Consider the following 26,905-nt stretch of genomic DNA (forward strand, 5'->3'; position numbering starts at 1 on the left):
AAAAATATGATCTGAAACTACATTAAATTTTAACAGAAAACATTCTGGAAGAGCTTTTATGTGGGAATCCAAAATTTGAGCTCCAAAGATTCAGTAGTTTTTGCGCTATGCAAAAAAATTCATTTTTTCCTACTTTAGGGGACCGTATACTTTTCTAAAACAGAAATTATGAAAGTTGGTTTCTTCGTAAAAAAAGAAAAAAATTGTTCAACAAAGTAAGCAAACCAATTATAACGTGGATTTTCTACATTAGAGTTCGTCTATGAATTTTTTAAATGCATAAATTTATTCGCTGTCTCTGCAGAAGAACAACACAATATTGCAACCGTCAGTTTTTTGTGGATATCGTTCAAACGTCAATGTGTAAATAATGCGAAACACTACTTCATTGTCTAATAAAAGAATATTTTATAGAACTTTTTAAATTAAAAGCTACACTTAAAATACTTCTGTTTTTTTTTTTTTTTTCGTTTAGCCATTGCTTTTTGTAAAACAATAACTCAAAAAATAAATAAATAAACATGCACAACTTTTTCACAGAAACATACAACAAAACCTCATTGTCTTGCTAGTCATGTTGCAATAGACAGTGTAGAATTAATTGCTCTTTCCGGTGATAATTTACTAAAAGGAAAAATTATTGCCTTGCATAAATCGGGAAAAAGTACTCGAAAAGTAGCCGACAAGTTTCGCCTTTAACAGTATCCAGATGGGTCAAAAATTAATATTTGCTCTTAGATAAGTTTACTGGTTTTCAGGAATTATTATTATTATTATTATTATTTATTTTTTTTTTTTTTTTGTATAGTGTTTGAATAATTTTCAATGTGTTAAGATGTAGGAAAGGAAATGTCGGTCGCAGTAGTGGGCCGCATGTTTTGAGCCCGAATTCTGCACGCAAAGTAATTGTTGTGGCTAATTGTGAACTTTTTTTTCTTTTGACTTCGTCAAAGATTTAACAAAACATTAATTTGGGTGTTAGATTAAGTTGAGTTTTTGTCTATTCTTAATTATAATTTAAATACTATTTTTCTATTTACTTTCTCAGTCATTGTCGGTGCATTTCACATTAAAATCATTCCCGCAAGACAAAGATAAAATTTCAAGTAATTTTCTTCTTTTTTGAATAACATGGAAAAATATCCACAAAGAAAGAAAGTTATAATAAATTATTGTTATCAATTATAGATGTCTATCTTATTATATGCATGTTTTTCAGAATCCAATATCTGATTATTCGGCTCCAACGTTATGCCACTGGAACTATTTTTACTTTCTGATCTTACTCTTTAAGCAAACAAGGGGCCCCACGGACCGGCTTCGCGGACTGAATGCGTCCCGCGTCTTAACTGCGATGCAACTACGGTTTGGTAATCCCATTCGATGGCTGGTGTGGGTCCTAATAATGAGCCCAACAGTCCTAAACTAGGTTTAACCGAACCATGAAGATAGGTGTCATGTCATTGAAGCGAAGAGTGCCTAAAAACTGGTGGATGAGGAAAATTTATCTTACCAGTGAGATACCGTAAACATACAGCAGATAAATTTACTTTATCTACCAGTTTATTCAAAATCTCAGCTTCAATAAGAAGACTTCTGCATCCTACACGATAAGTTCTGATTACAGTCCAAAAAATCTATCATGAGGACGAAATTGTAGGGTCTGGATAGATCAACCCGCCTGTCGGGTATGCCGCGTATAGTATTGCTATAGGTGAGCCATCCTGATACCAGAGAAAATATTAGTTTGCAGGTATATAGATCGCGAAACAAAATCAAATAATGCGAGGTTTTGTTAGCAATCTTACAAAATCGGAGAAATGACAAGAAGTCAGATTTCGGTTCACCTTGGTTTGAGCTAAAATTACTTTTGTCTTTTTTTAATTACGGGTTGGACCATCTCGAATCTCGTTGCTAGAAACAGCATTGGGAAATTACTTTCCTAAATTGCTTTTATGAGCCATTACATGTTTAACTAAAACCGCCGATTGTGTTATGCTTTTTAAATAATACCACGCATTATGATCTTTCGCATCAAATTTGGATTTAAAACAAATTCTCTTTTTTTGATTACAAAAAAGCCGCTAGAACAATTACTGTGTTTGTCCACTGTGTTAATTCAAATAACCAAATTTTTCCCAAATAAAGTTCGAGTATGAACGGTTTGCTCATTGACGGGTATTTATATTCTCCTGTTTCTGTTTTATTTTTTAGATTGATACTTCTTTCATTTTATGTATTTAGAGCAAATTTTCACGGAATAAAATGACCTTGCTTCGCTCGAGTCTCCAATCTATTTAATGCTGCGTCTTCCCACGTAGTGCGGTATATTTTTTATATTTTTGTGTGCGATGACCCTAACTTCTGCCGATGTTCTGCGAAATTAGAAACGCGCAATTCCATTTTACATCAAAAGACTTTCTATTCATTCCAAAATAAACCTGCAACATAGACGCAATACATTTATCAAACATATTCACATCATCTTTCTAGGTATAAGGTTGGATATTTACATTTCTATGAGGCTAATTTGCTTAATATAAGCAATCCAATAGGTTCATATTACAAAAGGCAAAAAGTTCCATTACTTTTAATTTTTCATTATTCGATTTACTAAACAACGATCTATGCGATGGACGAACCAAACCCCATACATCTTTCTTGGGTTAATCCAGATAAACAAAAATCAGTAAATATTTTAACTTTTTTTTTTCAAAAAAAAAAAAGACTTAAATCGCTTTTTGCCGCAACATAATCGGCTAAAAAGTATCGAAGAGAACTTCAAAAAATCATGAATTGAGCTTTATAATCTCGATTTTTTCTTTGTTTACATTCCATTCAAGCCGTGACCTTGAAAGAAGCGTTTTCAATGTAGAGACGGTCCCTAAAACGTTTTTTGTTAATAACTCTTGTTCTACTGCACGGAATACAGTGAAATTTCGTATACTGGCTGTATTCTGCGGTCTAAACATAATTATGTAGCAAAAATTAGGGGTTCCCATTTGAAAATCAAGAGTTGGTGCTCATTTTGCTTTGTATATGGTCCCTTATCAAAATTTTACCTACGTAGTTTTCAAGAAGACTTTAAACCAAGTCGGATGACACCTTTCTTTCCTTTCTAGCATGTATAATGGCCGAATAATTAAAAGTGTTTCGTTTTTTTTTCTATGACTGTACAACCCTCAGCCTAGAGCTCCTTGAAAAGGACAGGCTGACTTATCCGACATTTTGGTTCCAAGACAAAATTGGATTCAACCTCGTTTCTAGTATTTATAAATACGTTATAATATTCGCTGGTTGCTATGTCGTAAAGCAATTGATGATAAGTTGAGTAAAATGTCACTTAAGGTAAATCTAGAAAGATTACTTAGTTCACAAACACATGAAAAACGTATCAAGAAATGTTTACTGTAATAAACCTCATCTTTTCACCTTATTTGTTTTCAATTTGTATAAATTAAATCGTCTTCAGCAACAGAATAAAACAATCAAACATCAATCAGGCAACACATCTAAAGCTTTGACACCACTTTTCTGAAATGAGACTTTTGCACAAATACTATTTTTTTCGCCCTACAATTTTGGAACCAAAATGTCGGATAAGTCAGCTCCCCTTATATAGGAGCCTTACCTCAGCCTATCCCGTTGTTCCGAGCATAGTGGCAGGACGCTGAGCTGTCTTGTTTTTTTTTTTTTTTTTTTTTTTTTTTATAAAGCGAAAGAATACCGGGAATGTTTTGACCTAAAGCCTTTTCCGTTGCTTAAGAGCCATTGTAAGAATCAGGCAGTTTAGGGCATTCGTGATTGTTGACATTTTAAATTTTCTTTATTTTTGCAAATGTTGTTCCTTATCATGAATGTAATGTTTGTGCAAAATATGAGCTTTGTCTGCCTTACCGTTTTTGGGAAATTATTTTTTTTAATTTAGGGGGCGTGGCACATTTTTGCGTGTTTTTCAAATTTGCAGATTTTAATGTTCTTGTTGCTTAAAGCGTCCCTATAATGACATGGATTTTTAAATTCTATACTATTATATGGTCTTCTTAGATACTATTACAGCTGTCAAATCGGTGTCACTACGAGGGCGATGGCCACAAACTCCGTTTAAAAATGACCCAAAATGAATTTTTTTACTACATTCAATGCCAATTTTCTCAAAGCGCCTTCATGATGGCACCAACGTTTTTACATCAATTCCTAGCTACACTTGCATACATCAATAATATGTAATAAAATTGGTGTCATTATAAGGGCGCCAGAAGATATTGGAACTTTTATGTGATAAATTTCACAAAAATGCAAATGTTTAAAATCTAACTACTACTCTCGCCCTCATAGCAGAGATTTGAAACTAATTAAGTTTGATAGCCAACATGTTCGTCTAGCATATGAAATAAAAAAATCGGTGTCACTCCTATTACTTTCGGAAATATAACCATTCGAAATTAGTATGTTACGGAGTTATTTAAAAAAAGACTTTTCTAATTCCAATGGCTTTTTGCACGGTTTGTTTTAAACTTTAATATAAAATTGTTGTAGTGACACCTAAAATATAATTTTTCTAATGCTTTTTATAAAAAAAGCTTTATAAAAAGCATTAGAAACACAGTAAATCGATATAGGTACAGATGGACGTATTGTAAAATGTGCATTGTGGCTAATATAGTCGTACTATATTTTTTCAACCATACTAATTTTTTATCTGTTACTTATACTAAAAATGCAACTATTTATAACATAATGTCTTAAATAGTGATGAACATAATGTATTATATAGCGAGCATTCAGAATCTGAAGCATAATTTGAGGATGACGTAGACTAAAACAAAGAAAACATAAAAAATCAAATCAACCCAGTTTCAGAAAGATGGTCATCTCTTATTGATATCTGGTAATTTTGTAGCACTAAAGCTTGGGAAAACATGGTATTCCGGAGAAATAGTAGAAGTTGACCATTTGCAAGTAAAGGTCAAATGCATGGCAAGAAGGATTGGAATAAAAAAATTTATTTGACCGGAAAAAAGGCGAGTAGTGGTATGATAATTTAAACATATTATGCACAATAGATCCACCTGTCCCTATATCAAAACGAGCATTTTCTTTTCAAGATAAAGACGCTCTTGCTGCCCAAAGCTGTTTATGTTAAACGTTGCTTCTTTGTAATAAATTAAAAATAAATATGGTCAAAACACTGTCTGGGTGTGATAAGATTAAATTAACAAAATACATAAATAAACAAATAAAATAATTTTAAAAAATAATAATAAGTGAAAAAAAATGCACCACAGCATACTAACTTCGAATGATTATATTTCCTAAAGTAGTAGGAGTGACACTAATTTTATTAGTTTAAATGTTAGACAAACGTGTTGGTTATCAAATTAGTTTCAGATCTCTGCTATGGGGGGGCTAGTTGTATTCAGATTAGCAAATGGTCAACTTCTACTATTTCTCCGGAATACCATGTTTTCCCAAGCTTTAGTGCTACAAAATTACCAGATATCAATAAGAGATGGCCGTCTTTCTGAAACAGGATGATTTGATTTTTTATGGTTTCTTTGTTTTAGTCTACTTCATCCTCAAATTATGTTTCAGATTCTGAATGCTCGCTATATAATACATTATGTTCAACACTATTTAAGACATAATGTTATAAATAGTTGCATTTTTAATATAAATAACAGATAAAAAATTAGTATGGTTGAAAAAATATAGTACGACTATTTTAGCCATAATGCACATTACACAATACGTCCATCTGTACCCATATCGATTTACTGTGTTTCTAATGCTTTTTATAAAGCTTTTTTTATAAAAAGCATTAGAAACATATTATTTTAGGTGTCACTACTGTAATTTTATTTTAAAGTTTAAAACAAACCGTGCAAAAAGCCATTGGAATTAGAAAAGTCTTTTTTTAAATAACTCCATAACATACTAATTTCGAATGATTATATTTCCGAAAGTAATAGGAGTGACACCGATTTTTTTATTTCATATGTTAGACGAACATGTTGGTTATCAAACTTAATTAGTTTCAGATCTCTGCTATGAGGGCGAGAGTAGTAGTTAGATTTTAAACATTTGCATTTTTGTGAAATTTATCACATAAAAGTTCCAATATCGTCTGGCGCCCTTATAGTGACACCAATTTTATTACATATTTTTGATGTAGGCAAGTGTAGCTAGGAATTGATGTAAAAACGTTGGTGCCATCATGAAGGTGCTTTGAGAAAATCGGCATTGAATGTAGTAAAAAAATTCATTTTGGGTCATTTTTAAACGGAGTTTGTGGCCGTCGCCCTCGTAGTGACACCGATTTGACAGCTGTAATAGTATCTAAGAAGACCATATAATAGTATAGAATTTAAAATTCCATGTCATTATAGGGACGCTTTAAACAACAAGAACATTAAAATCTGCAAATTTGAAAAACACGCAAAAATGTGCCACGCCCCCTAAATTTAAAAAAATAATTTCCCATGAACGGTAAGGCAGACAAAGCTTATATTTTGCACAAACATTATATTTATGATAAGGAACAACATTTGCAAAAATAAAGAAAATTAAAAATGTCAACAATCACAACCTGCCTGATCCTTACAGACAATGGCTCTTAAGCACTCTCAAAGCAATAATTTGAATCATGCGAACTTTGGCTAAATAATAAGTATAACAAAAAAAATTTGCGGTTCTGAAAGCATTGTTGATTATAAAAGTAAATTATATGAAATCTTGCCATTAATTTCTTTTTTATTTAGAGTCGGCCCCAAATGTCGTCACTTGCGCATTAAAAATATAATTCTAGTGTAAGTGCGTCAGTAGTCGACCACTCTTCAGCAATTAACCACAATGACATAAAACATCCTATAAACAAGGCCACCAAGAGCCAAGGCTGGCCCGTTGTCATTTATGCTCTTTGTCCCTCTCCCCTTAAAACTTATAAAATTTACATTACTTTGATTCCGAGCCGGGCCCCTGAATGACTGGGTCCCTAGTTTCTGACTAGGCTGGCACTGCCTCTCGACAGCACTGCTTATAAATAGCATAAATGTAGTTTCAAATCAAATACAACGCATTCACGTACCGATCTCCAATTTACCATCCAATAACAGTAAGTTGTGAGGAAATTTTCTTGATCAAGTAAAAAATAGTTTTCTTTTAATAGGTAAGCTTGGCCTTCTAGTTGGCCATTCCGCATAATTTTTAGTTAACGGAAAACACCATCTTTAAATGGTAAGTGCCTACTTGTTTTTCGTCCTAATGTAAATTTTTGTGGTTTTATTTTGAAGGAGGATATCGTCTAATGCTTCATTGAAAAAATAAACACCTTTTTGGACCGAACTGTGTTTAAAGGGGTGGGCAGACCGCTGCGTAATGGTTTCTTCTGTATTTCCAAGAGTCGGCCATTCCGTTTATTTTTTAGTTAACTGAAACACCATCCTTAAATGGCCAGTGTTCACTTCTATTTTCTCCTAATGTAAATTGTTATGTCTTTATTTTGAAGGAGGGTACCTATCATCCAATTTTTCAATGAAAAAAAACCCGTCTTTTTGGAACTGTGTTTAACCGTCTTTTTTGGAGAGGTGGGCAGACCTCGTATTGGTTTCTTTTTCATTTCCAAGAGTCGGCCATATTAGGCAAGTTCTTAATACTGTGCGGTATTTATCTTTGACAAGAACAAGTTTCATTTCTAACTTTGTTTCTTTTAAAGTAAAGTTTAAATTTGTGCTTAAACGAAAGAGGCAGCTTAAAACTTTATTCTTTCTAAAATTGATTTTGATTCAGGAATTTCCAAAACAAGTTTTACAAATACAGTCAGTTGAAGTGTCAATAATTTATGTTTTAGTATTGATATTTTTAGTACCAAAGTTGTAAAAAAAAGAATAAGGAGAAAATTTCTTTGGGAAAGATATGTGTTCAATTTTTTCTTGAATTTTTCAGAACGCTGGATTTCTATCATAAAATTAGAAGAATAATAAAAAGGCAAAATCCAGCGTTTTACCGTAATGAATTTTCCATAACATCTTCTACTGGTAAAATATAAGCAATATTTCTGTTCAACTGTTGACCAATTACTGCTGATTTGTAATCATGAAATGCTTCCCTTAAAAGTGGAAGAGCAATGTACATAAAAATACTTCAATGCACTTAAACCTTACAAAACGATAAATATTTTCGAAAATATGCATGGAAGATGCGATCTATACGCTCATCCAGAAAGCTTAAACATGCTGTTCCTCCAATTAAACTTTGCTGGACAAAGACAACAAGCCTGCTTCTGTTAAAAAGTTTAATCTGTGAACCGGTTCAACCATCATGGACAAGATGGATAGGCATCGGATTTCTAATGATGGAAAGTCACGGATGAGGTTGTTACATGCCACCGGACTATCAATCATCACCAGAAGCTGTTACGCTTTCTTGTTGCTGCTACTAATGGCGCGTGCACCAAGGTGAAGAGATAGAACGCTTCGCATTTCCCCACGCTTCGTTGGCCACGTAACAATGCAAGTCGTGTCAGAACCTGTAATCTGTCTGGGCATCTGATAATCATAAACGATTTCATTATCTGATGTTATCGCATGCTGTTTTCTTGCTGATTTGGACATTTTGGGTGAGGTCCGAAAAGTTACTGTTTAACAGCCGAAGCATGGCTTAATTGTCACATGTACTAACTTTGTTCAATCTCTGTCGCTAATCCATTAATTAATAAAATTTATTGTCCAAGAGACGTTTCGGAATTTGGAGATGATAGGCAATTATATATCAATGCGAACCTTAAAGAGGATTTTTTACGAAGTATTGCGGATAATTGCATGATATCACGTTGACTGTTATGCAATTACTTATGTCATGAGGCGTAATTCTTCTGCGTATTTGGTGGATGAGTCAATAGAGTTGCCTCTCCATTAATGGAATTTCCAAAAAGATTTATTCGCTGTAGAAAATGAACAGGAGGTCGGAGAACAGGGTTAAAGAACTTAAATGACTTCTGAACTCTCTTGACTGTGCTACTTGAATGTATGAGAAAAACAAAACTCAGAGGAAAATCGTAAAAGAATTTGTAATGGCTCAAAGAAAAAGATTATGATTTATCTTAATGATAGGCTTCTTTAAGATTCATGGAAGTTAAATCGATAATTATTAGTTTTAAAAAGTTGAAAATTTTAAATCGAATCATTATCAAAGGTATTTATGTTTTTTTTTTTTTTTTTTTTTTTTTGTGCAAAGATACCGATAAAAGCATAAGATGGTGCAACTACTTTGGTTCAGAAAAATTTGCAACATTTTTGTACTTCGTACTAGAACGATCGTTTGATACTTTTTTCGCTCTATTCTTTTACAATGACACATATAGGGAATTTTTTTAACAAAGAATACAATTGATTTTCATTTATTTATTTGCTTACTTTATTCTATTTTAATTTTTGTAAAAAGTTGTAAGCACAAAGGTTAATTGATAAACACTACATTAACGATAAGATACCGAAATCAAAATTAATATCAGAAAGAGCTTTGCAATATTCCTTATATTTTAATAGTAAATTTGCTCGTAACAAGATCTTTCAACGTTGAGACCAATTTCGAATTCTTTAAAGTTTCTGTAGAAGTAATAAGCAAATTAGAAACCAAGATTTATTTTTTAGATGGACTTTTTCTGATATCCAAGTAAATCAACGCAAAGCGTTTTGTGAAACCATTTACAAGATGTAAAATCCTATCTCGGGAGAAAAATGGAAATGTGCAGTTATTCTTGTAAAGGGTTTGGCTTATCTGATCATTTGCCATAAAAAATGGTTTAACTAAAGCCACAAATATGGAGAGAATAACTGTCTGAACTCTGTTTCCAGAATGTTAAAGGAAGTTTTAATAAACACTTTTTGACTGTTACAAGTTTTTCTTGCAATTGACAGTTAATGAAAAGAGGAGCTATTGATTGTAATCAAAAAAATGCTTTTGTGTCCGATAGTTACAGTAGAAAATATTTAATTTGCTTGCCACAACGGTTTTAAAAGGGAAAACTACTAATAAAATATTGAGAATATAAAAATACCAGAACATGCACTATGTTCCATCCTAAATATGTTTTAAATCGTTAAAAAACCGCACAAACACACATTTGTTATATTCGTGCTCTTCCGAAGTTCCCTCGTGTTTTTTCTATGGACTATTATGACTTTGATTCGTTGAATAGATTTTTGTCTAAGCACAAACCGACCAAAATTGGAAAGTTGTAAAAGAGAAATTGGAAGCGATTAAATCACGAAAAAAAAGGCATTGAAGCCCCTCCCGTTAATTTTCCCGTCAGTATCTAATTCCTGGGTTAAATCATACTCTTATCAATTATAAAACACCATTTTTTTTTCTCAAATTAAAAAGAGGAGTTTGATCCTCATGAGTCATCTTGTTGGATACGATTCTGTGGTAAGAGTGCTTTCAAAAATACTACTTTTCATCAAATGAGAGAACTTACGAAAGAAGAATGACTGACTTAACTCTTCAAATATTTAACTACTTCCCACGCTATCAAGCTTTTACTTCGCTGACCTTGAAGATCGTGAAATATCAGGTCAATAGCTCTAGCGGTTAACCGCAAAAACGACTTTCACTACTCAACGCTCAAGTCACATGACCGTGGTCAACTTGTCCTGCTCAGCATTCATATCGGCTGCAAAGAGCATGACATATCTTTCGCTTTTTGTTCTCCGCATAAAAAAAGTCGTTAGATATCATTATGAGGAAAGAAAGGTTAACACTCTAATGACTTTATTTATTCAAATTATATGCGTGTAGGGCGGCCAACGAAAAACAAAGGATAAATCACGTTCTAAGACATGCTTTCTTGTGTTAATCGAAAGTTTGTATCTTTGAAACAATTACTTCTGAGGGTCATGTAGTATCTCAGATCGTCCAAGGTCAAAGTTGTTTCTCGAGTAACGATATTTTTGCACAATAAGAAACATATTGTTTTATGGTAAACAATTATTTCTCTAAGTTGTGGCTGACTTATGCTTATTTATCATTTTGATGGAAATAGATAGACAATTGTTTCTTTTGTTTCGAATTAGCAAGACTTGGATACTGTTCAACTGAATGCGTTTTAGTTATAACTATAGAAGTTTCATTGTTTTTGCACTTTTAGTTCGGACAAGTGAATTAAAATTTCACAAATAATTCTGCAAAACAGTAAACTACTCTTGGGTTAAAAAAGTTCTATTATTGGTGCAATTATTTCCGTGACTGTCAAAGAAAGAAGCTCTACACTACGAAATAGTTTTAGATTTTTATTTTTTAGTCCAAGCGCGGCCCTATTGCTTCTTTGCCATTTTTTTCTGTGCATTTAAGCTTTTAATGATATTATAATTATCTCTCAACATCATCATCCTTGTTAGTCTTTATCGATTTGCTGCAGGGTGAAATCTAAGAAAAAGGGATACTAATGAAGCAAACGGGATGAAATCAGAAAGAAAAATTGGATAATAACAATGCAATTTCAAGTATTTATCTTTGGTATACACACTGTAAAAAAATTCCGAAACGTTACTGGTTATTTCCGTGGAACGTTTCGGGATTTCAGAGGTTTTCACCTATTTCCCCAAAAAATCAAGTTTCTTCGCAAAAAAGTTTCCTGAATTCCTAAAAGATGCACGAATGCAGACCTTACACTGGAGTGAAAAATATTTTTTGCTACCAGTTTAAATATTGACGGAGCGTGTTTATTAAGTGCATCGGCTTTTGATTGCTCATGGCCCGTCCGGATTGACTAAGTTTCCAATAAGAGCAAATACGTCACTGGATAGCGACAGCCTTGCGAACAGGAATTGCAGGCAAGGAATATGCTTGGTTCTTGCTTGCAATTTTGCCACGGTAAGCTTAGCCGTGGTTGCTCTAGTGTTTCTGGAGCTTTCTTGGTAAATCAGGAAGGTTCTAATCATATAAATTAAACCTATTTAATTTTTCTAGAAGGTTCACGTCTGGCTTTAATAGGGGAGATTTCTTAATATTTCAGAGAGGTTACTGACTTTTATCGGAAAATGTTCCTGGTTTTTGCAAGATATGTTCCTGGCTGAAATTGGGCACATCAGCTGCCTATTATTTTCCAGGAACGTTTCTGAATCGTATTTACAGTGCATGTATTTGGCATAAAGTCTGCTAAGCTCTAAGGTTAATGTTGCAAAAGGGAAGTTTGCTAATTCGCTCGCTTTTAAAGAAATATTTATTTTCTGAAGATACCAAACATTTCCTTATTATTTTCAGATTGACCGAGTTTTGGTCAACCTGAAAAGAGGCGATTTTGGACAATATATTCGGAATGTTACTTTCCAATAGCAAATAAGATAATGTGGTTAATGTAATCGACCACACGTTGTACGAATTCACTCGTTATTTCAAGCAAAATATTCATTCACTGAAGCAATAAAACTTGGTTATTCCAGGTTGGCCAATTGTCAGTCTTCTTGAAAAAACGTGAAGTTTATTTTTGGGTAGTATGTTGTATGATGTTTTGATCTGGTTAAATCTATGAACTACATCAAAAATTTTGAAAACAATTTGAGAATGCTCGAACTAAAAAGGCCAACTGTGAGCACCACTAGCGCAGTCATATAAAAATATAAAAAAACAAAACGAAAGTGCTATCAAACAGATAAAAAAATAGTTACAATGTAACAAATATCTTCCAGCGCAAGGCGATTCATCTTTCATCTAGGTACCACAAATTTACTAAACAGTAAGTTGACGAAAGACATCCACCAATGCAACTCTACCTCAATTCAAATCGTTGCAGAAGATACCATCAGCTTGGTCAAGTCACGTCTAAATATGGATCATTAAAAATAAACACTTTCTCGGTGTCAAAGACCTAAGAACGAAGAGTAAAAAAAAGTGCACTTGGAAGACGTCTGACTTGAGGTTTGAACCTTCCTTTGCTTTTTGGTACATTTATCGTGTTTGACGACAGATTGACGAGCACGTGCTGAAGAGAGTGAACAGATAGTTCAGCCAGCGACGACAGCGACGCCAGATTGCTTGGAGGCTTGTTATTTTTCTTCACTGATTTCTTGACCTCGGTGGAATTGTTGGATCTTTGTTTATTAAAGTCAGTTCAGTGTGGCAGGAGGAAGTGAAGCTAGTGACAGAGGAATTATAGGATGTCGCCAATCAGCGAGAGATTGAGGTTTGGTGTCACATTTGCAAAGAATTAACAAGAAGTTCTGAACAGTGGTCTTTTGTATCAACGCTTACACAAATAGGTTTTAGAATCTTGTATTCAAACAACGAATCCAATTCACAAATGTGAAAAATTTGCGAGGTACTTCAGAGAAACCTTTTATTATAAATTTGCATCATTATATGAAACTTACTAATTGAAATATTTGTGGCAGTTGCTTGTCAGTCGCGCTTTTTACAGTCGTACTTAAATTTGCATATAGTTTAGGGTATGCTTTTAAATTTTTGAAAGTGCTTAAATTTTCCAAAGATGTAAACAAAACAAACTTTAAATTTCGCCCTTGAATTTCAAAAATTTTGCGTATAGTGAATAATCTGGTGGAAAAAGCTATTACAGTGTTGAGACAAAAAACAGACATAAAAACTAATTAGTGTCACTTCTTTTCTGCTTGATGTAATCTCTGGAGTAACATGCATCTTAGCTGTCGGATTGAAAATTCTTAAAAAGTCAAACTTTAATTTATAACGAACTTTCTGACAAAAGCTTTCAAGTATAACAAACTGAAATCGTTGCAAAGTATATAGATATATGGGGTTCACGCCACTCAACCACTAAAATGTATATTAAATCACACTCGTCGACGATAATCTTGCCACCGTATTTCCGGGTTAAAATTGCGTGCTGTTATTAGACTGGGAGACACACAAATTTTAAGAGAAGGACGTAAGTATGGAAAACATAATCGTGCGAAGTTTTGTGGGAAGATAATCGGATTCGAGATCAGAATACATCAGATTCAATATCTAGGGCAGAAAGAAAGAAAAAAAAAAGACACCGGATACATGCGATGTACGTAATTCTTAAATTTGTTTACCCGAGAGTCTTATGCAACAATCGTTGAGAAGTTACTGCTAGATTATAGGATACTAAGGAATCGGTTTTCAATTTCAGGAGAATAGTACACGTCAAACAAGATCGGGGGCTCTGTATTTGACTTCTTTTTTTGCAAGATCAAGGTAAAATTAAATTGCGTATAGATAAGTTTGCACCCTTGGCTGAAAGTTAAACCGTTTCGCTCGCCAAAGATAGTTGCAAAGACCTTTTTCTTGTGGACAGCTAAAAAATAACCCTAAAGGGTGTTGTAGTTCAATTGTTACTCTTTAGTATACGAGACTAGAGAGAATTTTCTTCCCTATCAGTTTCATATCTAAAGTGTTGAGATAGTGAGTGATGACAGGTGGCATCATCTCTCGATTGGAAAAGCAGTTATGAGTATTTTTGTGGTATTGTTAATCACTTTTTGGATACCACTTAATAAGTGATCTTTAGTGGAGTAGAATAGGAGTAACTGTCAAAAGGTTATTGCCCTTACAATTGAAAAAAAATGAAAAACTCGCCTAAAATAAATAGCGGAACAAAATGTCTTTCGAAAATGTATATTGGTTTTCCCATTGGAATTAACCCAAAGGGTTCAGATCTTTTAGTCTTTCCCTTTGAAGAAAAAACTTTTCTCAATGGTAAAAAATCAGACACTTGATTAAGAGTATTTTTAAATAAATTCTTTAACTTAGCGAATTATTATTTATCTGAATTTGAGAATCATTCAGTTAAAATTTTACCTAGATATACCACATATTTTACTTAATATTTCTGCTTAATAAGGAAATGGTATGAAAATAACAAAACGGAGGCACTTAGTATTTTTCATATACAATGCCCTGAAATTAAAATGTACAACGAGCTGATGTGTGCATCACATGACTTCCTTTTACTCCAATTTAATGTCATTTCCCCATTATTCGCTATTTTAATGTGATTCAATATTTATTCTCTAAATATCACCAACAATGGCCAAATTGAAACCAAAAAAAAAAAAAAACTCCGCCAAATTTGTCGCCAGGTTGGCGACAAAACTTGGCGACCAAAAGACTGGCGATATATCGCCAAGTGTCCGACAAATTATAACGCCACTTGAGTTTACATCGAAATTAACAATGATTTCCCCCCAAAAAGGTGCAAAAGACCCCCTTAGGAACATCCGAAAGCAACCAAAAGGGGAGGTGCACAACTAGACCCCACTACGAGTCTATGTACCAAATTTCAACTTTCTAGGACATACCATTTTTGAGTTATGCGAGATACATACGCACATACGCACATACGCACATACGCACATACGCACATACACACATACGCACATACATACAGACGTCACGAGAAAAGTCGTTGTAATTACCTCGGTGATGGTCAAAATGGATATTTCGCGTGTCTATACATTCTTAGGCACTTTTCCGCATGTGGTCGAATCGAAAAAAAAACTCAACATTCATTTGGGGGTGAGCAAAATGGAAATTAAGGGCGATTTTTGAGTGAAAATTTTTTCGCGAATACAATACTTCCTTTTTTGTAAAAGGAAGTAAAAACATTGATGCATTCAGAAAAGAAAATATTAAAAGTTTAAATTTGCACTCTAATTTTTTTAACATCAGTCTATCATCTGATTTTGCTGGATCACTAAAAAAAAATTAACCGAGAAATGACAAAATCAACGTCTGTGAAGCCAAAAATTTAAAAAATTTTTGAGCTTTGAAACAATTTACTCTTGAAGACAGCAGTTTTCAACATCATTTCTTACTTAAGAGAGTTCTGCTGTAAAATTATGTTTATGTATAATTTAATGAACTATTTAAATCAAACTCGAGTTACACAAACTATAACTCACTCTTTCAGTTTACTTTCTGCTAAAATTCAAGTCAAAAAATGTATCAAGTTCAAGGTTTTTTTACTTTTTTCTTTTTTTTTTTTTTTTTTTTTGAGGTCATAATAGAAGATGCCTATCTCTTCAGGGCAAATATCGTATGTAATTACTTTCAATTACATTTTTATTTGCCTTTGCTGCATAAAGATTGAAAAATAACCTAGCACCCAACCCAAATTTTTGTCATACCTTGTTACTCCTTTCAATGATACTGACAGAGAAATTATAGGATGTCCTCTATGATATAAAGATTGACTGTAATATTATGTTTTCGAACGATTTAATGACAATGAAAAATCTTACGTGTGCATAAGCGCGCAGCAAAGTAAATTCTTTGCTTCCATAGCATTGTGGGTCTCGATATTCACACATATTTCTCTATTTCAGATAAGATTTTTTTTTTCCAGTTATACATTTTAAGTGCTTTGATGACTACGCCGTTTTGTGTAGGATAAATTAGACTAAAATTGTACCTATTCGTATGCATACAAAATATTTTGAGCTAAAAGTTTAACATTTGCTAGCTCAGTGAGAGCATACTTTACTTGTAGAAAGTAAGAAAAAAAGGTTCATTTGCGTTTCGGCATCTCTAATTCAAATTAGGGGAGGGTGGCGCAAAGCGGGTATATCACCCCAAGCGGATAGGCCTTCGTATGCCCCCCCCCCCCCATGGTGTGTAAGCGGAGATGAATACGTGTATCGTGTTTACCCGAACACCACCGATTTATTATCAGTCCCAGCAAAGCAGCAGTGAAGCGGCACGGCGCAACCGGGCTTAAAATTTTTTAAAAAATGATACATTTGAAAAAAAAAAAATGAAGTTTTGTAATTTTTGATTCGTCGAAGACCAGCTTATTAATTTGACTGTAAATAATATTACGTTATTCTGACACTATCCACTTATAAACTACGAAGGTCATTCCGTTTTTTTTTAAAATTATTAACTAAAGGTTATAATTATTGAAATAAAAAACGTGCTTTTGGGCAAAGCGGGTTTTGGATTTAATCATGTAATTAATTATAATTTCTTGAAACATGTGCTGACTTAGATTTTCTATTTCAATTGGATAAGTATAACTTCAAAAAGTAATTTTTTATGATGGCAATTAATTAGTCTATCAATTTAATCAGTTATTTCTTTATGTTTTATAAACAAATGATTGACTTTAAATTGGATAAGTATAACTTTTACATATATATTTTTTTATAACGGCAGGTAGCTAGTCAACTAGTTTAATCATTTATAACTTCATATTTGATTGACAAATGTACCAAATCACAATTAGTTTAGCTTACCCGCTTGGGTCTCCTGGTAGGGCAAAGCGGGTTTTTCAACTGTCTGTAATATTTGACAATAAATAAATATTGGGTTTGAAATAATGCACGAATAACTTTTTATTTTGAAGTTCGATAACCCTGCTATGAAATAAAACCAAAATTGTTTCGATAAAAAGCCAAAAACTACAATTTTCGAGCGTTCTTCGAAAATCAACCCGCTTTGTGCCACCCTCCCCTATGTTGTTCGTAATCATGAATTGCTACCGGGCCCTGAACGTTGAATTTCTTGTTTCTACAAATGAACTGGAATGGAAATGGAAAAGCTCAGCCGTCAAATTATGAATGGTGATTTTCTAGATTAGGTAATACGAGGCATATCCATAAAAAAAAAAAAAAAAAAAAAAAAAGAATTGGTCATTAGGATGCGGTAAAAAGACAAATTTTTCAATTTATAACTGTATCATTTTTTAATAAAAAAAATTGACTTATTACGAAATAATACAAAAAGAGTATCAATTTTTGAAAACTGCTGTTATTATCATATGTTTTGATATTCAGAGACCAAGTTTATCTGAAATAGACAATATGTGTTTCTACATAGTTTTACTATAACCAGATATGTGACACAAAAAATACAGAATATATTTCACCACTTTACTTCGCCTAACATTCCCCTGTATGTCTCAAACATGCGCACCCGCTGAAAGGTCAAATATATACGTAATTTACTAAGTCATGTGTTCTCCTCATCAATTTTTTTCTCTTGTTTTTAAATCACAAGTTACTACTACGTTCACTTGAAACTGCTAATTAGCTTAGCAACAAAAGGTAACAAAGGAAAAAACATAGATTTTCTTATCACTAGATACTTCACTGCCGATTAAAAAAACATGGAATTTTCAATTAATTCTTAACACTTTTAACAATCGTTTTTAGAAATTTGAACCAGTTTATTCGAAGGCTTGGGTGGAGTCCCAGAGGTGTTATTGACACACCCTATACAAGCATGAGGAAAATTTTCGTAGGAAAAGTCTTGTGGTGAAAAGCCGAGAACGCAGTTAGGAGAACACCAAGTTCAACATTGTTTTCTTTTGAATATAAGTGCCGTTCTTGTCAAACACACAACCTACGTGTTTGCGTAACGGAAGATCTTCAAGATCTTTGATGGCAAAGAATCTTGTAGGAATGTTCTCATGGCATTGGAGTGTTTTTATGCTGGATGAAAAGTAATTATTTAATATCCGTATTGTCGAAGTAGTTCCTTATTTGTGAGCCTGAATTACATGAAGAACATGGATATTACAGGAACGCCATGGTAGAATGTCATTCGTTAATTGAACGGTATAATTTGAAAATATAGTCTATCTTAAAAAAAAAAGAAAAAGTATTTTAAATGATTAGAGAAATGATGTTAAATGTTATAGTCATTTACAACATTCCTACCAAGTGGCATCTTCTTATCATAAGTTGCAGTTTTCCATTAGTTAGCTCCCCAGCTATAAAACTTCCTTGATATTTCAATGAGCTTCTTCTTAAGAACTCCGTAGAAAGCACGCATCCCAGGGAGGTTACGAACCCCCCACCCAGAACTCTTAGTCTTAAAATGTATGAATATTATGTGCAATAAAGCAACAGTTACATTTTTTACAATAGTTAAAACAAATTAACAATTGCCTGCAGGGACGTGATTCGGGATTTCGAGGAATACCTTTCTCAATACTGTGAGGTTTTGGATGTTAAGTCATCCGAATTAAATCAATCCGAGCTTTTCACAGACTTCCCATTACTTTTACCTTCTTAAAAAGAGTAATATATTACGTTTTTATCCTATTACATACTCGTGTTTAAAATTAAAGAAAAATAAATTTACTGCATAATAGACAACACAATAATGATTTAAGTTAACTGCATTATGTCTCTTTAAATTTACGCTGCAATTTCTGGCTATTGAAAAAAAATGTAATTAATAACTATTGTAATATAATTAAGCACATCACACTCAGCAGGTATTTTGTAAATATGTACGTGCTTCAATGCAGGGTTCAAACTTCTACTTTCTCATAACAGAAACTTTAAGTGCCCCTCTTTTATCCGAAAGTTTATATTTACCGAAGGAGGTACAGTCAATCGAGGTTCCACTGTATACTTTATCCAAAAAATGATTTTTCATTAAAACGGATTCTGCTACCTTCGGAATTCTCGTTTATTCTCTCTAAAGTACACTGTTAAAATAGATTCCTTAAAATTAAGAAAAAATCGCTTATTTTTGAGAACATCACGTATACAAAATGGCTCCGAGACAATTTGGCTTAGAACTGAACAGCAAGAGTTCTTACTTTTGAAATATACCTTCTTCTCAAACACGATTCACCATATTCTCATTTTTGAAATACCAGTCTGCTCAGAAATAAGCACAGATGGTTTCATTTCTGAGATTAGGTCTGTTTCAAATATGAAAACATGTCGAACTGGTTTGAGAATACGAATGTTTCAAAAATAAGCACAAGTTGTAACATTCGTGAATAAGGTATTTTTCTCGCCTTTAATTCTTGCAACGTTAAGTAGTCCATGTACTTATTTGCTCTGTATGGGAGCTTAAATTGGCCGTACGGACCGTACTCGAACGGAAGCCGTTACACTTTTTAAATATGCTCAGTGAATCTTTAAACTGGGAACTAAAAATATTTCACACAGCAGTGAGAAGTCTGCAGTGAAAAGTAGTGAGAAATTGAACTTCCGCTTTCCATTCAGCGCAGGCGTTATTTATCAGATGGTCCACTTACTTGAATTTAAATGTGACATTTACTTATTTCTAAGTCAAAATTGCTGGGAAAAATGAGAAAATAAATGTTTTCATTTTGAAGCAGATAATTTTTGACAGTGTAATAAAAGTTTTCTTAATTATTTTCAGGTTTGCCGATTGCTGGCAATTCTTCTGTGCATTCCCCTTGTCTTGCCTAGTCCCCAAAGGTGGAGAGCTTACACAAGCAGCAGTTACTACTACACAGACTACACTTTTCCCAAACCTCAAGCGAAGCATAAGTTCGTCCCAGGCCCACAATACTGTCCTGACACTGGACGAACAGTCTGCAAGGGAGTAAGGAATTATCCCGAGTAAGTCCCTTCTATAAGCTGACTACACTAAAATGAATTTGATTTTATGAACGGTGAATAAGTGTTTGACTGTGTGTGTGTGTGTAGGACTTGTAATGAATGTAAATGAAAGTAAAATAGTTTTACGACAGTGAACAAACACCTCGTAAGATGAAGCCACAATTCGAACATTTTGGGGCGACTTTAATGGTACATTTTCAATGAACACATTTAATATCTCAACGTCTCTCTTATCAGACACTTGAAGGCCTCCTACATACAAGGTAATTTAGCTGAATCGACTTTCGAATGGGCGGTTATCAGAAAGTAACCTGGTAGAAAAGTGAAGAAATCGCCCGGCATCGTTCACACTACAGTCAACTCACCATTCTCATCCCAATGAGTTGAATCAATGTTTTAGTTAATTCAACTCAGCGAGAACCTTTCAAGCGTTTGCTCCACACACGAGTAAACTAGTCAAGCCAACTCGATTCAGCTTTAACAGCGTTCTGTAGCAGCTGATCGAATAAATTCGGCTTAGGAGCACAATTGATTCAGCTAAGTTGCCTCGTGTGAGGACAACGAAAACACCCAGTCAACTTGTTGACTGGCAGCTTTTTTGAAAAGTTGATTCAAATAACCGCCTCGTGTGTTGGAGACCTAAGATACGAGTATCTTCAATAGACAACTTTATAACAGGTGCCATCTAACACGTACATTTTTATTTTCAATCACAATTCCCATTCGCAGAACCCCTTTTACATTTGCTAATTCCATTCAGGAGACATTTCTCTTTAATGGATGCAATAAATTTTTATGGCACGTAAAATGCAATTGTATTTTACTGCCCTCATTCACAGATATTCTCAAATATTGAAGAGGAATCATCTTCCAAGATAATGTCTTAACTTTCCTTCTGCAAATTACTCTGTACAGTATGGGCAATATTGGTAGTGTTTAGGTACATATATACATATAAAACGACGTAATATATTGATGGAATGTCAGTGTCTGCTTTGAATATGTCAGATTTAGTGAAATGAAATTGAATGCGGTGAAACAATTAGCAGCCTTCTTCATGCCTAGTAAATGTATAATCATGACTTGGAGAGAAGAAAACTTTCAAAGATGGCACTTGTTTGCAGAATATTAAAAATGCTTCTGATAAAGTGAAAACTAAATATATATTGAATGAATTAATTCCCTAATAATTATCGAATGTTTCTTTCCTCACATTCTAAAATTAACCATAAAGTTACAAATGAGTTAAATAATAGAATTATGCGGTGCTGAATTTTGCTGTGTTAACTCTGTTGATTAGAATTTTTTCGCGAAATTCATTGAGCGTCTATATCAAATTTACGCATGCCTTAGAGCTTTTTTTTTTTTTTTGGAAGCAAATATTATCTTAAAAATTTCAAATAAATTTCATCCCTACTAAACTAAATTTTCTAGTAGAACCCCGTATTCGTACAGTTTCATTTTCAGTGGTTAACAAACACATTTTTTCATAAATTACTTATAATTTTCCGATTACTTAACTTCAAGCGTGGGCATGACCTTAACCTATCGGGTTTTTTTACACCTCAGGTATTTGCATCATATTTAATATTAATATTAAATGACTCATTTTGTTCAAAACAGGCATATCAACTAGATTACGTTATTAAAAAATAAAATAAGCATGTAATTGCTATCATTAAAAATGCGTTGCCATTTTCTTACTGATTTCTTTCATAATTTAATCACATGTAATTGTTATTGCTTCGAGTAAGTAATTACGAATTTTGGAGAGTTGATATCATTAATTGAGCGGGTTGTTTATTCAAAGCCTTTTCTTTTTTTTTCTGAAAAAATTGGTTTAAAATGACACAAGAACTTAAAAATAGATCTATTCTTTTCTTTACGTACAGATTGCTCTTTAAAAGCTGAAACGTATCCCACTGTTTCCGCACATGATGAATTGGAATTAAAAAATAATTAATTCCACTAAAAACTAGGTTAAAAATAAATAGAGAGAGAGAGGAACATAAATTTTATTCTGATTACCAATTTGAGATAACAATTTATTGCTGCTTTCTTTTTGAAAATCCAGATTGGTTCTGCATTTTAGTACAACGAAAACCCCTTTGAGAAATTTGCATACTGGTACTAGCAGCCTTCGGCGGCCTTCTCGATATGTATATATATGTGTGAAGGTCCATCATATAGAGGGGGTCAGGGGTCAATTGCCCCTGTCTTTGAAGAGTTAAAGCTTTTACTCATAAGTGGGAGAGGTTTTTGTTGTTTTCCACTCTCACTTATGTGTAAATGCATTCACATAAAAGAGTGCATACCTAATATACAAATTCTCCAAAAAATTTGCATTAAGTATACACCCTTTGCCCCCCCCCCCCCCGCCTGGCTTTCTAGAGTTAATGCTTTTACACATAAGTGGGAGTGGTTTTTGCTGTTTCCCGAAAAAATTGTATTTAGTATACACCCTTCGCCCCCCCTCCCTCCTCTGGCTTTCTAAAGTTAATGCTTTTACACACAAGTGGGAGTGGTTTTTGTTGTTTTCCGATACAATTGCATTAAGTATACATCCCCCTCACTCCCCCCCCCCCCCCGAAAAATTCAAAATGACGGTTCAGTTTACATGTAAGGACTATGACCAAACCTCCAACTCCTTTGAAGAAAACATTCCTGCTGCGCAAGTGATCTCGAAAAATGAATTTAGCTCATGTATCTCTAGTCCCTAGCATGAAAAGCATTCAAATAAGCATTATCTATTTTTAGTAGAAGAAAGTACAACCAGACTGATGTAGTTGAAAAGAAAAAAGGTTGGATTCGCGAAAATTGTCTCATTTAGAATTTTGACGGATTCACACGTTTTGAATATGCTGAATCCATTTTGACTATTTTTGAAAAATATGAACCTCTATTATTTTTATTGACCTCCAAGCAGTTTCAGAAATTTTTCGTACAAAAATCATAGGTTCCTTCAAAGGGGAGGGTTATTTTTCAGCATGACCCCTCCTAAAATGGTTTTATGTATCCGCCCCTGTGTGTGTGTATATGTTTCAGTATGTATGTATCTGTTTTTTGTTCATCGATTTTTTTTGATCACGCTAATTCAAAAGTGGTTTGATATTTAAATGGTCGAGTCAAAAAAGTCAAAATTTTGGGATTCCATGCTGAAGGCGAGTTTTCTTGTCAATCTAATATTCGGTTTGATCGAACAACAGCTAACCGCTCAAATACACACTACTTCGTTGCATGGCCCAGTGAAACACCACACACAATTTAGCATTGATATTCCCTCTTTATAATTGTTGGAAGTTTTTATCTTCCCGTACAAATAAAACCCGTATCTTTTGAGGCGGAGTTTTTTGAGAATATATTGAACTGTGCTTCCTTCAAGGTTAAAGCCACGCCACAAGGCAATGCAAAATCTGATTTAAACCACGCTATGCAAGGTTATGCAAAAAAGGTTTTAGTGTTAGCGTTGAAAAGAAAAGAAATATACGCGAATGAAAGATTATCTTGAAAAATTGCCCGTTCGATTTTATCTCATGAGGAAAATGAACTCATTATGTAGTGCTTGAAATTCAAATTCTTGAGATTAATTTGGAGGTCATTTTTTAACAATTGTTATATTATTGAAGCAGTATTTTCTAAATCAATATAAGTATAAAATAAAAATAGGTCAAAATGTACTTCAACGAAAAAAAATTCGGAAAACAAAAATGAAATGAAAGACAATGATTCGAAAAAAAAAACAGGTTATTTTCTCTCTCTCTCTCTCTTTTATTTTATTTAAGGTTCAGGTGTTATTTTTCTTGGAATGATAAAAATCGAATTTTCTGACAAATTATTCAATGAAATAGAAGTAACGTTATAGATAGGAGAGGAGATCATTTAGTGTAACTTAGTGAAAGACGTCAAATCCACTCTCAGATACTAGATTCCTATGTAGGGAAATGTGGGGCAAAGTGAAATAGTGTATAGAATATCATTGTATTTCGTAATAAAACTTTCAATGAAACAGTATTTTTTATTTCTGGCTGTAAATTAGAGCTTTCAAAGAAAAAAGAAAAAAAAAAGTGCAAAATGTTCACTTTTTTTTTTTTTTTTTTTCAAAATGAAAAATGAAATATTTTTCAAATAAAATGTTTTCTATTTGATTATAAAAAATACTTTTAATCAAATGAATCAGTAACCAAAAGGTTGAATGAATAGATGAAAGACACTGAAACAATACATGAATAACAATTTAAATTAATGAAATTAATGTATGAAGAAAAATAGATGGGTGAGTAAAAAAGCGAATTAAATAGAAAATGAGTGAAGGAATGAATAAGTAAGTGAATTATCAAATGAAGGAATGTAAGTGAATTAATAAATACATAAATACGTAAGTGATTTAGTGAATGATTGGGTGAGTGAATAAAATAAACTATTTCACTTTGCCCCATCCACTTTGCCCCTCATGTACTTGACAAATTGTACAAACTATTTAAAATATAAATACATAAGCTTACAACAAAATATTACAGTATGAGTATGAAGTTTTGAAAATTTCCTGTATTATCATATGCTTTAATCTTCGGCGGTATTTTTCCTTGACTTTAATAGACTTCATGTGCTACTACATAGTTAAAATAATGCCAGATAGCTGGAACTAAAAGCAGAGTAAATATTTCACCATTTCACTTTGCCCCACTATTTAACTTTGGCTCACACTCCCCCTGTTTAAAATTACATCGTTTTTCAAACTACAGAAGATTAACATTTTACCACAATTTAACATGTTATTTTAACTTATTTCAGAGGTTGTTAAACTGCTAAACATATCTCTAACTGCAACCCTTTCTTTTTGTACTATTGAACATATTTGTTGAACGCTGTTAGAAAATTGAAAACTTACCTTATGAAAATTGAATGACAGTGCCATTTTCCATGTCTATAAAGAAAAAATCAAAAGTTAACCTGAACCTCGAAACTATTACGAATATTTTAACAGGGACGGATGCAAGAAAGAGGCGATGGGAGCGATCGCCGCTCCCTTCAGGAACCCTCCACCAGTAATTTTTCAAAAATGAAGTTTAAAAAACGCAGATTTAGACGAGTTTATAAATGTTGGACGAAGGGAGGTTTTGGTTTGGGACCCTACCTCGGAACTGTTTCGGAATTAAGTCCAAAACCTTTGTGATCAATATTTTTAAAGCAGTATACATAGTAAAAAGTAAGTAATAAAAATAATCGCTCCTCCCTTGTAAATTTTCTAGATCCTTTTCCTTGCATTTTCATCATATGATTGACTATTCGTGCAAAACTAGTTATATGCGTGAAAGTTTAAAGATACGAAACTAGATATCCACCCTTAAAGGGTCTAACTTCAGGTCTAATATTTATGAAATATATCGTAAAATTTAAAAATATGAGTAAATTTATAACAGTTTATTTGTCCAATACACAAAATCTACCGAACCAGTTTTCGCAAAACTTGAGATACAGTTATTTCAGTCGCTAAATATTAGTTTTATTAATTTATTTTAACTAATTAATTTATTTTTTAATTTTTATTTGTTATTTTTATTATTTATTTATTTATTCATTTATTTTTTGAAAAAAGTTCCCGTAATCTGCCTCAAAACTTGTGGTTCATTAGGATTTGTATTAAAATGGTTTATAAAAAAACTAATACTGGTTTGGTTTCAAATATACAGGGAGTGCAGTCAAGTGCGTATTAGAGAAACTACACCCTAACTTGGGACGTTTTGCAAAATTTTGTTTTGAGGTGTGGTGTAACTGAAAGTATTCCATTAGTAAGAAATAAATGGTGTTACAGAATAAATGAATTGTCATATTTTGAGGCCCTTTGTGTTAAACTTTGATACATCTCATTTTTGTGCGAGTTTAATTATTTCGAAAATTTCTATAAAATATACGATTTTAAAGGTCGGAAATGACATTAGGTTCTTACACTAACTGAGAAGCATTAGTTTGAATTTTTTTCACGCTTCATCTCGGATATATGTTTGTGCCATATTTGTGCAAATTCATTTCCACTTAAATAATTCAGTTTAACTAATTTCTACACAAATTTGAGAAATTGCAAACTTGGGGACTGTTCTAAGTTGGGGTAATGAAGCACAAAAAGTGTCTACGAGGAATATTACGCAAATAATTGTATAATTGCATTGATAAAAAAAAGTGGTTGAACATTTTTATAAAAAATGATGCTTATTCTTATAACAGTAAATGTGTCATATCGTTAGAGGACAAAATTTGACATTGGTAAAAAATTCGGAATCTATTGATGAACAAAAGACGTTTTGCTTAACTATTACGAATGTCAGTTCTACTAACGAAAATGAGTGTGGATGATAGATGAGAATATAAAATATTGATGAGACTAATTTATTTGTTCTGAGTTCCATGTATTATGAAGGATTGAAAATGAATGTGAAAAGATATGAGAGGAGAAACATAGAGAGCTAAGAATCAGCTGCGTAAGGGATTTTTTGGGCTCACTCTCATCAAATACTTTTATACTTCGATAAAAAATAATAAAATGGGAACGTGAAAATATTGCATTCAAAAAGAATTGGGAACTC

General features: G+C 33.0%; 1 protein-coding gene across 2 annotated transcripts in view; it reads left to right on the forward strand.

Annotated features, from left to right (window-relative positions):
- The window catches only part of LOC129227405 (uncharacterized), a 143,265-nt gene that overhangs the window by 16,729 nt on the left and 99,631 nt on the right, over positions 1–26,905 (forward strand). For both annotated transcript variants that reach the window (XM_054861958.1, XM_054861957.1), the window contains exon 2: positions 20,122–20,324. In XM_054861958.1, coding sequence (XP_054717933.1) covers positions 20,122–20,324 — 203 coding nt within the window. The remainder of the gene's footprint in view (positions 1–20,121; positions 20,325–26,905) is intronic.

This window comes from Uloborus diversus, chromosome 8 (assembly GCF_026930045.1).
Source record: "Uloborus diversus isolate 005 chromosome 8, Udiv.v.3.1, whole genome shotgun sequence".
NCBI lineage: Eukaryota > Metazoa > Arthropoda > Arachnida > Araneae > Uloboridae > Uloborus > Uloborus diversus.